This window comes from Aulostomus chinensis, chromosome 23 (assembly GCF_037954235.1).
Source record: "Aulostomus chinensis isolate RoL2024-O1b breed Wild chromosome 23, RoL_Achi_v1.0, whole genome shotgun sequence".
Lineage (NCBI taxonomy): Eukaryota > Metazoa > Chordata > Actinopteri > Syngnathiformes > Aulostomidae > Aulostomus > Aulostomus chinensis.
The window spans coordinates 19,124,657-19,141,590 of NC_141342.1; the positions used below are offsets into that span (position 1 = coordinate 19,124,657).

Below are 16,934 nucleotides of genomic sequence, written 5' to 3' on the forward strand. Positions count from 1 at the left end.
TTCAAAAAAAGAAGCGCCAACACTTGAAACAGACCAATAACTGGAGTCATCAAAAGAACTAGAGGACATGAAGCGTTCATAACGTTTGTTTTCTGGATGGAGTTCAGATCAGGTTTGATGGCGACGCAGTTCAAATCTCCTCTAGGAAGGCGACTAAATCAAATAAATGACCTTAAAAGCAAATAAAATGAACATTTGCAGTTTTAAAGGTGAAGAATCATTAAGCAAAAAAAATTTTTTAAATGAAGCCACGTGTAATTAATAAATCACCAGACGGAGCGATGCAGCAGAAACAGGTGACTTGTCAACAGTCATACTCAAGGAAATTGGAAAACTTTTTTTTTGAGGATTGTCAGAACATCAGCCATAAAAAGAAACACAATTATATCGTCACCACTTCAAAAAAAACAAAAAAAAACCTTTTCATTAACTTGAAAGTTGACGTCCATCATCACAAGCCCTTAAGACCTCAACAGAGGAAACAAGGGTTCCATCACACTGCAGGTTTGTGCAGTTCTACTCTGGTCCTTAAGGGGAAGTGGGGAGCACGCTCACTGCAGCTTCTTCTTAGCCAACTTGGCCAGCTCACTTGCTTTCCTCCTCTTCAGCTTCTTTTTGATTAAGAGCAAGTCAATGTAGATGATGTGATCCAACACAGCAGAGGCACACAGGATTCCACCATGTAGAGCTCCTGCAATACCACAGCTGAACACGTCTTGGCCTGGAAAAGGAAGACAAGCCACTGGATAAATCTACTTGGAGTCTGGACCCAGAGTCCGGTTTGCATTTCCTCCAGGATTTTCCTCACAAGTTTGAAGAAGTACTCGACTCATTTTTCTTAGTTTGTTGGTGTTACAACTGCACTTATTCATTAATCCTGCAAAAGTACAGTAGGAAACCCCTCAATCAACCCTCACACTTAAAGGAAATGAATCTGACGGCTGTTTCAGGCATTTTCTTGGCCTTCTTTACTCAGTCTCACGAAGGATGAACTTTGTGAAAACTTTCATACCTGAGATGAAGAGGTTTTTGACAGGGGTGTTGCACCTGTTCCTTGCCACAGTCTCAGCTTGGAAACGCTCCAGATTGTGTTCGGCGGAATACATGGCGCCACGCTGGGCACCCAGGTAGTGCATGTTAGTCAGAGGGGTCGCGACATCCTGGAAGACCAACTAGAAGACAAATCATGTCAATGTTGTCCTGAAAGTAATATGTAGAATCACAGACCTCCTAAAAAAAAACACAAGACAAGCTGAAATCTTCTTCTTACCTTGTCTTTGATTTTAGGGAATAACGTACAGGCCCAGGCAAAAAGATTTTCAGCAAATCTCATTTTGTAGTTGTAGTAATCATCACCCCTTTTGCGGACAGCAGTGTCCTTCCATTCCTCGAACCATTCGTACTTCACCATGGTCAATATTGTCATGCATGATTTTCCTGTGAACGTGAAACACGAGATGTAATACGAACGGGATACTCAGATGTTCGAAGGTCTTTTAATTTTGGTGAGATCTGTTCTAGCAACATTCTATACATACAACTTTGCAAAATATTGACTACAGTTGGAAAGATGTTGTGGTTTTGGGTACCAGGGTGTCTTATTTTGGCTTCTGGGTCTTTGGCAGATGGCATAGTGATGAACATCATGGGAATGTTATCGGGTGCTTCCTCTTTGCTTAATGCAAAAAAGTCTTCCATCCTAAAACATAAAAAAAATACCATCAAATGATAAAGTGTAGATCCTGAAGGCAGATTGTGCTTCGTCACCAGTGCAGCCTCGTGCAGAGGAAGCCATAACTATGGTTGTTTAAACCCTACAACTGACTGATTCTCTTCTCCATCTAGAGGACAGGACAGGGAACTTAATAGTTGAACACGTCACCTAAAATCCAGAGGCTTTCTTTCCGATGAGAATTCAGCCCACAAGAAAGAAAAAAAAAAGTTTGGAGGATCCTGGGAGTTGGCATTGGCTGTCAAGTTAGATCTGCCTCTATGAATTTTTAGCATTCCCACTTGTTAAACAACAGCACCCCCTTGTGGATTGTAATTGCCATCTCTGATTTAGTGTTCCAGGTTTAAGGATTTTTATTGCCACATCAGACCAGTCAAATACTGGAATCTTGAAGACTCAGCAAAAATTAATGTAAGCAACTTTTTGAAAAATAACCACCTTGGTGCGGGTATCAAAATGATCACAACGAAAAAGATATTCTGACATCAGTGTGTGTTCAACCCTGCCAACGAGTAACATGCTGACCAAAATTACTGAATGTGTTTGGCCTCAGAGGTTGTTTAAAGATTAATTAAGTCCATAGTTCAGTGTGACCAGTGCTTACGTACGATTTATCCATGTCGTTGTTTTTGAACAGCCAGAAGTTTGTGGACTCGAGTCCCAGCTCCTCCTCAGTTCCGTCAAACCCAGAGAAAACCAAAAATGATCCTCGGCCATGTTTCATCATGCCCAGTCTCTCCTGAATACCTGTAAAATGGCAAGGTTTAGAGTTGTGGAGTAATTTCATCATGAAGGTGGTTGTGTAGCTCTGCCAGCCAGCTGGACTTACCTGGCTTGGTCTGTATCTCAGGGGGAAGCAGTTTCTGGAAGGTGGTGAAGATTCCACAGTTGGAGACAATCACAGGTGCATGAATGGCCACTTCCTCCTGACCTTTCCGCACTTTTACCCCTGTCACGTGACACATGAGGAAGTTGAGTCTGTGCCATCTTTGGTACATAGACACCATGTCCTCTGGTTCCAGTTCTCACCGTAAGCTGCTCCCTGCTCATTCACCAGGATCTGGGTGACTGGAGCTCTGACCAGGCAGTTTCCTCCATGTTTCTGAATGGTGCGGATAATGTGGAAGGCGATTTCACTGGCGCCACCTTTGGGGTAGTAGGCACCTCTTTTGTAATGATGAACCAGAAGGGCATTGATCAGAATACTGGACTCCTTAGGAGGCACACCTAAATATACACAGAACAAAGGTTTAAAGGTTACATTGGTTTAACGCAGCAGTCACACGTCTACAATGACATGTTGCATAAGTCATTTATCAGCTTTGTCAATGGGGCTGAGCTACTTTTTATCTGTGTGTGCGTTCATCTGCTTCACTCTCGTTGTGTGTAATTGCTGAGAACCCAAGAAAGTGTCATGTACCGCGTGGATGTGTCCTGATGTTGTTGTTTTTCCCTGTCACAGTATGTTTTCAGTGACGTCATCAGCTGGCCCTGGTGTTGACAGCACTTTCAGAACTGTTTGATGTTCAGCTTATCAGTAGAACTTTACAGCCCGCATCTCATTCAGTCTTACCAGATACTACCATCAAAAGACTTATCTTTCCTCATTCACTTTAACTCATTTTCTTTTATCACTTTTAGCTGACTTGCCTTTTACCCAGCATGCTTCGTTCTTTATTAGCATGAAACTTGGCACTAAAATTGAATAAAAAAAAACAACCTCTCACGTTAGATACACAATTGTCTTTCCATTCATCCAGTTCTTAACAACTGTTTATTCAGTTTAGTGTTAACTGATTATAAATCTGAAGCATTTGTTCTGAATGTAGTCAAAAGAAAACACGACTCTATTTTAGTCAGTTTGGGTGACGGTAGTTTGTTTGCTTATGTTTTAATGAATGTATTTTGTCATGAGCCAGGTTTTTTTGAGGCAGCTTTTTTTTTTTATTTATGTGAAGTCATTTTAGTCATTTGATTGCTCTCAACTTTATTCTGATTTTAGTTGACATAATCTCAGGTGCTCAAATTTGATTTAGATTTTTGTCCAACTAGCAAAAGTCCCTTGCAACATTTCCAATATAAGTATAAGAGAAAAAAAAAAAAAGAAAAAAGAAAAGAAAAGGTGAGGTTGAGGTGGTGACTTGTAGCTTCAGTCTTACTGAAAATATTTGAGGCAAAGTTTTACTTAAATGACACAACGCTGATTAAAAGCTGAGACTCGGCACTGCCATTCCGTAGTCACTGAACTATTGGGTGAAAGTGCTGCACTGTTTAAGGACACACCGTAGAAAAGGTAAGAAAAGATGACATGAAGATCCTTGTTGCTGGTCAGCGTGTTCACCAAGTCTGTGGCACATGTGCCAGAGAGGCGGAAAACTGGCGAGACAAGATCTGCGATGCCTGACTTCAACAGGAATAAAGACACCCACTGAGGGATCAGTTTTAGAGTTGCCAGGTAGTGCGTCTTCTTAGCTGAGACCTGTGGGAATGCAGAGGTAGTTTGGATGGGCTGAAAGTGACAAAATATGTTTTGTTCAGAAGGACTGACTGAGCCAACAGTACCTTCATGATTTTGAAGAATGTCTCAATGGCCTCTGTGTCGTCTGGGAATTGCTTCAGCAGGTGGGCTTTCATTTCAGTTTTCCCAGAGAAGATGGTGTAATCCCGCTTCTCCTCACCCAAGCCAATCTGTATGGTGTCAAAGTGTTGATTCAACTCCTGGAACTCCAGCTGGCCCTCAGAGAGCTGGTCGAAGATGATGCGCAGAAGACTGTTCTCATGAAGCTGCCCGATGTAGTGAAGCCCTGGAGATGAACCAAACACAGGGCTATAGGCAGGAGATCTTTAAGTTCTCCACTTGTTCAGACACAGCAACTCTTACTTGCCGTCCTCTCCAGAGCCAGACAAGAAGCTAGATGCCCTTCGCTCCTCCGTGCTGTATTAAAGAGCTGCGACTCAAAAGGGAGCTGCTAACCTCTACTTAGCTTAGCACAGTGACTGGTTGTGGATGGAGACGTGAGCATACCTCTGTCAAAGGTATCCACCCACTACCAGTCATTTTATTAGTTACATAGCTAATTTAAGTTAGCTCTGTACTTTCGACTGCAGTTGACTGCGTGTAAAAATCCCTGTGGCTCTGATATAGTGACAATAAATTGTTTTTTTTTTATTTTTTGGAACTTCTTCTTTTCCCTTGAGAGTGTGACATCACATGAAAACACAAATGTATTTGACTGAGCTGGTGTGTTTGTGTGTTTCAGAATTAACCGATGCACCACGCGAGCTCCCCTACCAACATCAAACTCGAAGCCCTTCTCGATGTAGGTGTGACAGCAGCCTCCTGCCTGGTCGTGCTGCTCTAGAATCAGCACTCTCTTCCCTGCTTTGGCCAGCGTGGCTCCTGCTGCCAGACCACCAATCCCACTCCCAATGACAATGACATCCAGGTTCTGGGGCACCTTGTCAAGGCTGAAACCTGGACACAACAAGGTATTGGAAACAGTATCATCATGAGAAAGTGCTGGATCTGTGGTGTAATACCAGTCTGAAGCTTACAATGCATACATAAACATGTTGCTGCAGTTCCTCTATCAGTGTTTTCTGCCGGCAATAAACCACAGATTAGGCTGTTTGCATAATCTCATAGTTGTAATCTAATTAAGATAAAACATAAACATTAAAAAACAAATGCTGTGTCCCTGCCAGTGGGGAACTAATCCAAACTGCATTATTATCATTTCAAACAAGCAGTTTAGATCTAATTTAGAAACTTTATCAGCACAACTCAGCACTTGCATGGACTGCACTAACCCAAAGACTGGTGCTGTGCTCTGGTAAACGCATGAGTACTTTTTTCTGATGCACTTAAAAGATTTGTAATTCTAAGTCGAATCATCCAATGAAAGGGTAAACATATATCGAGGCAAATGTAACACAGTGTGAATACACTTTAACTACACTGTATATACTCTGAACTGCTCATCGTAATTACTACAGAAGACCCGTTGGAATGTAAATGGCTGGACAATTCTATCGTAGAAGCAAACATAGCTTTTGATGATTCATAAATTTAAGATGATTCCTAACTTTAATATACATACTTGTTTAACCGACATGTGAACGAGCAAGAAAATGCTCGTTCACTTTATATAGCTGCTGCACTAAATACACAGCCTACGCAGCTCAGAACAAAGAACCTGGGTGCAACAGCGAGCTTGGCTCTGTCTTCTTGTTAATACTGGACTTTGAATTATGGAATACTAAGTCTAATTTAACTGCTTTGAGTGCTTGGCCCTCACAGCATTTGTCAGCCTAACCCTGCTGCCCATTTTATTGCCAAATCATTTTATTTTGAAGGGACATCTCGCTCTAATCGTTCCACAGCCCAGTTTCCTGCTCACAAATGAGGTGATCTAAATCAGGTAAATCTGCATTGCTTACTGCTGATGATTTTGATATGCAGGCATCTCTTGATGACACTTAACAAGTTAATTGACAAGCCAAACCACAGGAGGAAGTGCTAAATGTTGAATATTCTAAGTGTTGTGTCGACTCTTTCTTTTTGTAACTGTGGTTGACAAATGTTGTCCAGGGCCCAGGAATCATGTGGGCCGGCCCTGCATATACAACCTGTAAAAATGCCAGATTTCCCCCCTGATAATGTTCAGAGAAGTAAAACTACTATAAACAGAATGCAAAAATCAGATACACTTGTGCTGTCATCCTGCTCTGGAAAATGTTGGTCATGAAAATCAATTAGTAAATAGCTGATGTTTGGAAATACTTGTTCACACAGTTTTTCCTCCGAATTGTGAGTCCTGGTAGAACATACGTCTGTATGCAGGCCAATTCATTGTGCTGTTGCATCCAAACATTTTGGCAGTCATGACCTGACAGGGATGATTTTACCTTGCTTGATGACTCTGTCCCGCTTCTTCTGATCAAACTCACGAGGTCCGGGGGGTCTCACCGACTCCAGGGAGAACGGGCTGGGTTTCCCAAACAGGTACCAGTACGTTCCACCGGCCCACAGAACTAACCAAACTAAGAAAATTAATAACCACATTGTGGAGATGATGGAATCACTCTTAGCGGACACGGTAGCAGAGTGTTGACATCTCCAGGGAGAGCTGCTGATGAGCCTCCTTTTATTACAGAGTTGCAAAGGTCTCAAGACAAAGGGCAGGAATTTGACACCATTCGTGTCTTGGCAAGCAATAAAGATAAAAAGCTGATTTTTTTTCTTATGACATTGCATGTGTCACAGTGACCGCTGGTGAAAAATAACTGATATATTTGCTTCACCGACTGAAGTGCTCAGTTTTCACAACTGTTTCCTGTCATTTGGCTGCATTTGAAGCACTGCAACAGGTGATTGGAACTGTTCGTCCTCCCCAGAACTGGACAAATAGACAGACCCCCCAACTCCCAACCTCATCTCTGCTGCATTGGGATGCTGAGACCCACAAAGAAAAGCTGACTGTGAGTTAACAGTGACAATAACACAATTGTGTAATTAGACACACAGCTGGAGCTACTTTCCTGATGGTGTGTTGATGCAACACCTCTTTGGAGCTTGATAACGGTTGAAAGGGTTATGCTAACATTTACCCCTCCCTATCATTCGTTGTGCTGAGCTAACTAGCAGTACGCTGGTCTGTTGGTCCCCAGTGAGAAGCGTATCGATTGTCTCAGCCGGCTCTTGCTACCAGAGCAAATAATCCAATTTCCTGAATAGTTGGAGTGTTCCAATTAAAATGTTGCAGCGGCCTCCTGTGATTTTAGTATTTCACTTTATAAACTACAAAAAGAATCTGCATAATGTTTGGAAGCAAGTTGTATCAAGACAAACAAAATGCCTCCTCTGGTTGTTATCTGAGAGGTGCAACATACGTTGTCTTCCTGCTTGGTTCTATCAGTGTTGAGGATACGTTCGTTATCTGATAAGACAATTAAGATAAAGGCTGTAAACATAGACTTTATACATGCAGCATTCAACTTAATGTCTTTACAACTGTGCCGCTGTAGAATCACTGAGTTTCAGCACTAAAAATCCAATAAGGAGTTACTTCCGCACTGCAGCCCAAACGTCTTCACAGCCGCATGAAATCAAGTCATTTCTCCTTACAAGTCACTAACTGACAATAAAAATAATCAGCTACTTCATCTGTGATTTATTTCTTTGAAAGGAGCACAATAAACCTCAACACAGTGGCATATTTTTACCCGTTTATATGGACTTTGAACTCAGGTTGTACATCAGTTCAGTTGACTTTGAGCCAAAGATAACATGAACATCTAAATATTCATAGTTCAATACTCACGGTCATTTATGTTTGACTATGTAACACTTCAGCTCTGAGGGTCCGTCCAGCTATTTCTGATTGGTTTCATAACGGGGGTCAGCTGGTGGGGCTGCCCCCTTTTGGCCCTGCCGACCAGCCCTGAACCATTCTCAGTCTGGCCCCTCGCCCGGAGGCCAATTTGCCATGGGAGACCCTACCAGGAGCACAGGGCGACAGACAACACGGTCCTCAGGGTCAATGGGGCACACAAACCTCCCCACCATGATAGGGTTATGGTCCCCCTGAGAGGAATCGTATCGACCCAAATGGAAAGGCCTGGTGAACCGAATTGGCTCGACACGAAAATGACACTTTGTCGCCATGGGCCAGTCGAGTTTCCAGTTCAGAATCGTTGCTGGCAAGGTCCATCTCTTCGTCGATGTGTTTGCGGGAGTTTTGGGAGGATCTGGTGTAGGAACTGTGACTGGATCACTTTGGTGGGTGGGTGGTTTAAATTTGGGAAATTTTTGCCTCTTGAACATGGTTTTTGGAGGCATTCTTGGCTAAATTTTGAGCCAAATAGCCTGTGGCCCTCCCTAATTCACTAATTTCTGTCAGTGTGTGTGTGTGTGTGTGTGCGTGTTCACATAATCAGCGCAACCCTCTCTAAATAACGCCTGTAGAATAATGAGTTGGTGGAAAAAACTTTGGGGCAATTTTGGCCTCTGGAATGTCTTTTTTTGAAGCATTCTTGGCTAAAATTTGAAGCCAAATGGCCCGTAGCGCGCCCCCCCCCCCCCCCCCATTCACTAATTTCGGGCACTGTGTTTGTGTGTGTGTGTGTGTGTGTGTGTGTGTGTGTGTGTGTGTGTGTGTGTGTGTGTGTGTGTGCGCGTGCACACAGCAGTGTTGGGCAGAAGTGGCGTCACTAATGTCAATCAACTACACTTCTCATTTGTCCTTCTGGTAGTTTAGTTGTTTCTCCATTGAATTGCATTTCATAATTCCCGGAGCTTGAGCAGTCGAAGGTTCTGTGATCTTACAGAACACCTCTGACTCTGATCTCAGAGCTTTCATTTTGATCACGGAGTTCTGTCTTTCATCACTGACTCTCTCACTTAGGTCGTATTTTCTTGTCTTTATAGTCTTTGTAGTCTTTATAGTCTCCTTCATTGATGTCAGAAGAATATTCTGAATCATCATGATGACACAATTCAGAGAAGGATGTATATGTCAGCAGTACAAGTTGTCATTTAATACATCTCAAGCTTGTTTGCGCCTGATCAATAAAACAACCCAGAAGACCACTTTCAGCCTTGTGTTTGAGCAACGTTCCTGATCCCAGAGAAAGATGGCTCCAAGGAGGAGGAAGGAAGCAAAGCTCCGGGAGGCCAAGAGGAGAGCAATGGTGGAGGCTAAGCCAAACGAGCCTGTGAGGGTCCAGTTCACCGATGTGTGGAAAAAAGAGTGTGAGGACTTGATGTTCAAGTTGAAGATGGAGAACAGGGAAGTGTATGCCGAGTGGCAGGCCACGAACACTGTGTGGAAGGCTGAGCTTGAGGATATGAAGGCATTCCTGGAGGTCCTTGAGGCCCGGTGGAGGAACGAGGAGCAGGACAAGAAAGCAGAGTGTGATGAGACGGAGAAGGTCCTGAAGGAAGCTGAGCAGGAAGTGAGCATCACTGATGCTGAGCAATGGGATGAGTATGGAGAGCGTGAGCAAGACCAAAGGGTCCAGGAGGCCCAGGAGGTCCTGGAGGACCAAGAGGCCCAGGAGGTCCTGGAGGGCCCGGAGGACCAGGAGGTCCTGGAGGACCAGGAGGGCCTGGAGGCCCAGGAGGTCCTGGAGGACCAGGAGGCCCAGGAGGTCCTGGAGGGCCCGGAGGACCAGGAGGTCCTGGAGGACCAGGAGGGCCTGGAGGCCCAGGAGGTCCTGGAGGACCAGGAGGTCCTGGAGGGCCCGGAGGTCCTGGAGGACCAGGAGGGCCTGGAGGCCCAGGAGGTCCTGGAAGACCAGGAGGTCCTGGAGGGCCCGGAGGACCAGGAGGTCCTGGAGGACCAGGAGGGCCTGGAGGCCCAGGAGGTCCTGGATAAAGAGCAACAGGCAAAAGAGGAGGACAGTACAGAGGTAGAGGAGGTCCAGGAGGCCCACCTTCCAGGAAAAGAGGAAGAGCATGAGGGGGAGGTGATTCTTATGGATACGGAGCAACAGACGAATCAGGAAGATGATGCAGAGGAAGAGGAGGTCCAGGAGGCCCACCTGCCAGGAAAAGAGGAAGAGCATGAGGAAGAAGTGATGGTCTTGGACAAAGATCTTCAGGCTGAGGAAGAGCCCGAGGAGGTGGTGGGGGAGGAGCTTCAGGAGAGAGCACAGACCCAAGAGGCAGTGCGAGAAGTCAGGACAAGCGAACTCATGAAGGAGGGACGCCGGCAGAAGAGAGGGAAGCATGGACGTGTAGTCGAGTGGTTTTTATCTGTCTTTTCTAAGGACAAGGTCCTGAAGGACATTCAGCAAGATGTGAGCATCTCTGATGCAAAACAGTGGGAGGAGGACAAAGGCAATGAGAAGGAAGAAAGGATCCTGGAGGCCCAGGAGGTCCTGGATATGGAGCAACAGACCAAGGAGGAAGACGATGCAGAGGAAGAGGAGGTCCAGGGGAACCACCTGCCAGGAAAAGAGGAAGGGCATGAGGAGCTGATGGCCTTGAAGAAAGAGCTTCAGGGTGAGGAACAGCCCAAGGAGGTGGTGGAGGTGGTGGGGGAGGAGCTTCGGGAGACAGCAGAGGCCCAAGAGGCGGTGCGACAAGCCAGCACAACTAAACGCATGAAGAAAGGACACAAGAAAGTGAAGCATGGACGTTTTGGAGAGAGATTTTTATCTCTTTTCTGTCTGTCAGCTAGAGTCTCACAATAAAACTCATTTTTTCAATAAGTTGTGTTACTGTTCACTCTTAATTGCATGTGATGTGTTGTGGTTTTTCTTCTTTTGGTGTTTAAATCCCTTTATGCCTCTGGCCTGTTTCAGGGCTCTTATGTTCAAAATGTCATGTCTCTTTAAACCTCCACAAACACAGGGGCTGGATCCATCATCTCAGCATCCAAACAAAGGTAAGTCAAATGGCTGCTTTAGCGTCAGAATCATTTCAGTGTCCCAAAGGCAGCTCACTGTAAACCTCAGGGTCCCAAATTGGCTCTCATGCTGCTTGTGAGTGAGGGTGCAGGTGGTGAGACTGTGTGGTTTTTCCTACTTGACACTGGCATTTGCCGTCTTGACTTGCGGTACCACAGCGCGACGCTGTATGTCCTCGTATCCCCATGAAAAAAAGTAGCACTGTAGGAGCCAGGAATGCGTTGTTTAGGGTTCATTGTTGTTTTGGTGTTGTTTATTTTGAGTTTTATTTAGTTATTATTTTTTGGTAGCCGGTCATGTGATTATGCGGGGGGTCTCGCACTTATGATTACCTGATGTTTTTCCTTTGTTTGTCCACTGTACATTTTTGTTGACCTTTTTTTTTATTGTTTTCCGCTGATCGCTGTGATCACTTTGGTTTAGTTTGAACGCTTTTTTATGAGTTAGCTTTTTTGTTTGGTTCATAAACACCTTGATCTTAAGTTTTAAATCTGTTTTTTTTGTGTGCGTCTGACATCCGGGCCCATTCTTAGACTCTCAGCGGCTCTTTTCGGTTGAAGTCGCCACAATTTTGTCAACAAAACAAGGGATCATTCACAAACATCAACAGAGGAATCAGCGGAGCCCAAATCAAGAGGACGGAACGCGGAAGAAGACGATGTCAGAAGAAAATGGAGAAAAGGAACGTCTCAATGCAAATCTTTGCTCTGTCTCACACATATAGACAGTCACTATATAATTTTATTTGGAAATATGTTTGTAAATAGGTAAATATATATGTATATGCGTGTGTATATACATTTATGTGTGTATATTTGTGTTTAATTCCAGGTGGACCCCACATATATGTCCATATATGTGGGGTCCTTCTTGTCTCAGCTCTTCTTGAATCATCTATTTAAAAGCAGTCCTCAGCAGATGAAGTCAGTCGTCAAAACAAGTTTTAGTTCTCCATTTAAGAGACAGTAAAACCTGAAATGGATCCGACTCGTGTGACGTTCCTCAGATAGATAATTGTAATGCACCTGTTATATCTGTTATATCCTTTGAGGGATATTGGTTTCTACACTATAATTATCTTTTATTTGGAAGTACGTTTGTAACTTGGATTCATTCCAGACTATTCGTTTTTTCCATATGAACTAAAAATATCATCACATCAGCATCTCCTCTGGAGACTGAACAGACAACACCGTCATGAAAAATGAATGCACTTGGTTTGTACGTGCAAAGCTAACTAGCCTATCTGTGGTTGCCTGAATTGAAGACGGCACTAATTGGATGGAGAGCTTGGAATGGAAGCAGCAGGAATGAGCTTAAAGACTTTGATAAAGGAAGCAGCTCTGTGTCACCAGGCCTGTGTGGCCAAGCAAACAAATCCTATTATGAATTCGACTAAGCAGTTGGTGAGCGACTCCGCCGACGTTGTCCTGATCGCTGCGGCCGCAAACCCGTGATCTGTTCCTGCCGGACACTGCAAACTGGAAGAGTTCAACTCCAGTTTAACCAACGTGATGAAGGGGGAAAAAAATGACAAGTGCAATAACAGTCAGGTCAGAGCTTATTACTGCTATGTGCATTTAATTACAAACGGACAAAGAAGCATTTTCATATCATCAGACAGCAATCCAGGGAAGGAAAAGGATCCCGGTAGCTCACAGATCTTTGCTAAGTCACTAGCTACTGTACATTTAATCCACAAGACCTCTACCAGATCTCATAAAAAATAATGTGACTTTCCCCCTGGATTTGTCCGTGTGCTATGTGACTGTACAGCCTCCCTTGTCTCCCTTGTAGGGGTTCTTGTCATCTGGAACGCCCTTGATCAGCGGATCGTTCGGTGAAAGCTCCTCCACAAAAGAAATTGTTTCCGCACAGTTGGTACCCACCTGTTCAGGAGAGACGTGAGAGCAAATATTAGCTTAGAACCAACATGCTTGACTAGCACGCAACCATTTGTCTCCTTTGGACGTTTTCAACGTTCCGTCAACATTTTTCTCAATCCACATCGCTCACTCACTGGTGTTCTTGCTGTGTTAACTTCCTTCTTCAACTGTTCCAGCTCCATTTTCAGGATTTCCTTATCTGACATATCCCGAGCCATCCTGACTGTAGGAGGAGATCATGATGCTCATTTGGAAAGACATTAAAACGTCACAGTTCACAGCTCAAATACGATTATTTTCTCACTCTGCTATCAGAACTCAAAGCATTTTTCTTAACCCCCTCAAGATCTTTCAAGGCAAAAGCCAAAAGCATTTACCTGTGGAATGGCGGGATACCCAACTATCTGAGAAATGAAACCCCTACGAGCTCATGGGCTGTGCGCCTTCCTCTGGTCCGGTCGCTTCCTCACACTGACTGATCTGTGCTGTCCCACTGCTCTTCATCCCAGCTGATCCCTGCTGCTGGCTTTTGGGAGAGGTCGGCACAGGATTGGACCTGATGTCACCAATCCCCCCTGATGAGATTAAACAATCAGGGACCATAACCTCTGAACAGGAAGCAGGCACGATTTGCAGGCAACATATTTGTGAAAGTGAAACACTGAAATAGAGCTGGTGGAAGTGCAGCGGCTATGAAATAGACATCAGAATGTGGATGATGTCTGCTGTCAACGGCCTGTCAATCACCCGTCATCGTCCGCCGCTCATCTGCACCTTACACTTAATTTATAATGGTGTTCAACTGTATTTCGTGCAATCTGTGGTATGAGATTTGGCATTGTGCTTTTACTGTGCTAAGTTAGCTTAGCACAATGAATGGTAGTGGTTGGGAAGTGTTAGCGTGCCTCCACCGAAAGTCAAGTGGACGGATAGAGGTTGAGTGATGTGTGCCGGGTCTCTCTGTGCAGTCTGAGACTTTTCTCCAGGAAAAGGTGTCTAACAAATGTATAGGAAGAGCTCGCCGCTGCACATGAACCGACGAAAAAAACCCAATGTGAGGCGTAGAAACTTAACCCTTCGAACCAGCCAGTGTCCTACGACATGCCTGTGAAACTCTGCTGATCACCTCCAACTGACATTTCATCTGAGACATGACAAGCTACTGATCCTCAACTAAACCTTCAGCAGGTCTCGCTGTGTAAGCCCTTTCTTCAGGATCTGGGTTAGTCTCATCTACTCAAGATTAGATTGAGATACGTCAACGCGGATTAAGAGCAACGTTGAGACACCGGCGGCCATCACGGTCACCTGACAACAAACTCGGTTTCCTCATCTCCAGCCCTGTGTTTGTTCCCCACTTTGAAATCACGTGCGATAACTAACCTCCACTCTAAATGACAGCTTTTTTTGTAGGGAAAACCTTTGATTACTCCTTGAAAAATCCCCAAGAATTCTCTGGTTGAAGTCTCTTGAATTGTTATTATTAATGTTTGATTGTGACAAATGAAATCTTTAACAGTGAGAAGATGTAACATCTGAATGGTCACTCCTATCAAACAAAGAGGCCTAAAACCAGGTCAGATACCTTGGCTGGGAGTGTCTGTGATAGAAACCCAAAATAACATACAGTGAAATATGGTAAACATAGAAACCCTTATAAATGTGCGTTAATTGCATCTGAATATAAATCTCTTGTATCATTAACGTGACGAAGAAGTGAGCAGTCACCAATTAAAACAAGCTAAACTGATCAATAGGTAATGACAGTAATCTTTAAGAACTTGTAATTATTTCTTAAGTACGTACAATTTTTGTGGTTGATAGACTGCGTTGATTAAAATTACATCAGAAGGAAGTTACTAATTACCACGCACAAAATTTTCAAATTAGACTTTTAGGACAGAAAGACGTTAATTAGTCAAAAGGTCAAATAACCGCCGCTGACGGCTGATGATGTGATGATCTACGTTCACCTGTGGGTGTCACTGTCGGGCGTCCGGTCCTTTTCTCACCGCAGTTGTTCCGGTGAACACGTCCGGGTTCACTGTTGTTCTGTCCGCCAATAGGATGACGCTTTTGCGCTGAAACAGCGTGGCACTTCAAAATAAGAGCCTCGGGGCTCGACGGCTTGGAATTCCACAAGCCTCTCAGCCGCTCTCGGAAAGATCCGTGCTCTTATTTGGGCAGGTAGAGTTTGTTGAGTGGTTGGTGGAGGTGGAGCCTTCGGCGGACAGCTGAGCAGCAACCATGGCGGCCCCCGGTAGGAAGCAAATGTTACGGTTTTTCTGCCAATTCGGGGCGTTTATCTTGACCCGGTTTGGATTTTGGAACTGCTTCAGTATGTTGATGCTGTTTGCCGAACGTGCGGATTCGAAAAGGTAAAATATGAAAATTAAAAAAAACAGTTAAAGGCGCTGTGTTAGCTAGTAAGCTAGTTTCAAAGTTAGCTTCAAACTAATACGAGCTATCTTTTAAGATAGCGTTGGAAGCGGGGTCGGTAGCACCGGCTCACGGGAGTGGGAACGACGATCACTGGGGCTGAAGGTGATGTTTTCACGTGACTTTAAATCTGCCAGTTGGGATTTTAGCTTCGCACCAAACCTCAGACAGAGCGGCTTGGGTCATCTGGTTCGAGTTAAACGTGTTCTGGTCTGTCATCAACAGCGACTCGGTCTGTAATTTTCTCATAAGTGTGTCTCTTGTCCACTGGGTGTGTGTTGTAGTCCGCTGTGGGCTGGGCGGCTCCTCACAACCGCCCCCCCCCCCCCAACTGCCACCAGATATCCTCTCATTACCGGGGAAGGAGACGGAATATCTGGAGCTTCACTTTCGCTCTCAGCTAGCTAGCATCCGGTGCAGCCTCCCCGCACAGGTCGGGTTCTTACTCAGGCTAAAGTCAACTATCTGTTCATTTCTACGTCGTTGTGCTTTAAGTACATGAGTTGTTTGTTTGAGGTGCACAGGTTTTCTTGGCCCAACGTAGCTACCAGTGTCCAACCTAACGAATGATAATTAAAGCTGCTCGTTCGCCGTTAGAGGACATTTGGGGGTTCCTGTCCTCGCGGTAAACATCTGTAAATCTGGTCCAGCTGTTGGCTTTGCGTGCAAGTCCATTTATGTAAAGTCAAGGGCAAAAAAAAAGACTCTTAAACTTGACAACAGCCTTCCAATTGTGAGCCGAGTGGGAATTTAATGAGATAATAAATTTCATGACCCCAAAAAGGAAGAGTTATGGCTTCTTACCTCATCATGACAACTTTTCTCCTGATTCGGACTTTCCAGGAGCTTCAGTAGTGTTTACTGCTCAATGATGTCAGTGCTCATGTGACAAACGAAACACAAGTAGCTGCGTAAAGGAGAGCAAACCGCCATGTTGGATCTGAGGTTGGTTTGATGGCTTGTCAACTCTCTGTCAGGAAGCCGGACATCCATGTGCCCTACCTGTACGTGGACATGGGCGCTGCAGTCTTGTGCGCCAGCTTCATGTCTTTTGGGGTGAAGAGGAGGTGGTTTGCCATGGCCGCCGCCATCCAGCTCGCCATCAGCACTTACGCGTCATATATTGGGGAGCAGGTGCTCTATGGAGACTGGCTGAAGGTTAGTGTTACGTAGCCACAGTCCGTCACTCTGCTTTCCGTGAGGTTTCTGAACTTCATTCCCCTGCAGGTGCGGATGTACTCCAGAGTGCTGGCCATCATCGGAGGCTTCCTGGTTCTGGCCAGTGGAGCCGGCGAGGTGTACAGACAGAAGCCACGCAGCAGATCCCTACAGTCCACGGGCCAGGTCTTCCTGGGCGTGTACCTCATCTGCATGGTGAGACTTGGACCATCACAGATCTTTTATATGTAGACCACCTCGACAGGAGGAAAGCTTGATTAAGTCTAAATTCCATCACTGTGGGT

At 44.8% G+C, this 16,934-nt stretch overlaps 3 protein-coding genes across 3 annotated transcripts in view; 1 reads left to right on the forward strand and 2 right to left on the reverse strand.

Moving 5' to 3' along the window:
- Window positions 1-254: 254 nt before the first annotated feature.
- On the reverse strand, window positions 255-7,101 carry LOC147239915 (inactive all-trans-retinol 13,14-reductase). Its single transcript, XM_086195287.1, has 11 exons — window positions 6,641-7,101; window positions 5,025-5,207; window positions 4,295-4,536; window positions 4,016-4,211; window positions 2,762-2,959; window positions 2,562-2,681; window positions 2,341-2,479; window positions 1,590-1,699; window positions 1,271-1,437; window positions 1,013-1,172; window positions 255-721 (listed from the first exon to the last, which is right to left on the reverse strand). Exons 1-11 carry the CDS (start codon window positions 6,987-6,989, stop codon window positions 552-554), a joined length of 2,034 nt encoding a protein of 677 aa, XP_086051413.1. The 5' UTR covers window positions 6,990-7,101; the 3' UTR covers window positions 255-551.
- Window positions 7,102-12,695: 5,594 nt separating this feature from the next.
- On the reverse strand, window positions 12,696-13,601 carry gngt2b (guanine nucleotide binding protein (G protein), gamma transducing activity polypeptide 2b). The gene is made up of 3 exons (XM_086195286.1): window positions 13,410-13,601; window positions 13,167-13,255; window positions 12,696-13,035 (listed from the first exon to the last, which is right to left on the reverse strand). Exons 2-3 carry the CDS (start codon window positions 13,248-13,250, stop codon window positions 12,907-12,909), a joined length of 213 nt encoding a protein of 70 aa, XP_086051412.1. The 5' UTR covers window positions 13,251-13,255; window positions 13,410-13,601; the 3' UTR covers window positions 12,696-12,906.
- A 1,643-nt stretch (window positions 13,602-15,244) lies between these two features.
- tmem101 (transmembrane protein 101) overlaps window positions 15,245-16,934 on the forward strand; it is a 5,161-nt gene continuing 3,471 nt past the window's right edge. Inside the window, exons 1-3 of the mRNA XM_086195285.1 lie at window positions 15,245-15,410; window positions 16,449-16,629; window positions 16,699-16,845. Of these exons, the coding sequence (XP_086051411.1) occupies window positions 15,280-15,410; window positions 16,449-16,629; window positions 16,699-16,845 (459 nt within the window). The 5' untranslated portion in view covers window positions 15,245-15,279. The remainder of the gene's footprint in view (window positions 15,411-16,448; window positions 16,630-16,698; window positions 16,846-16,934) is intronic.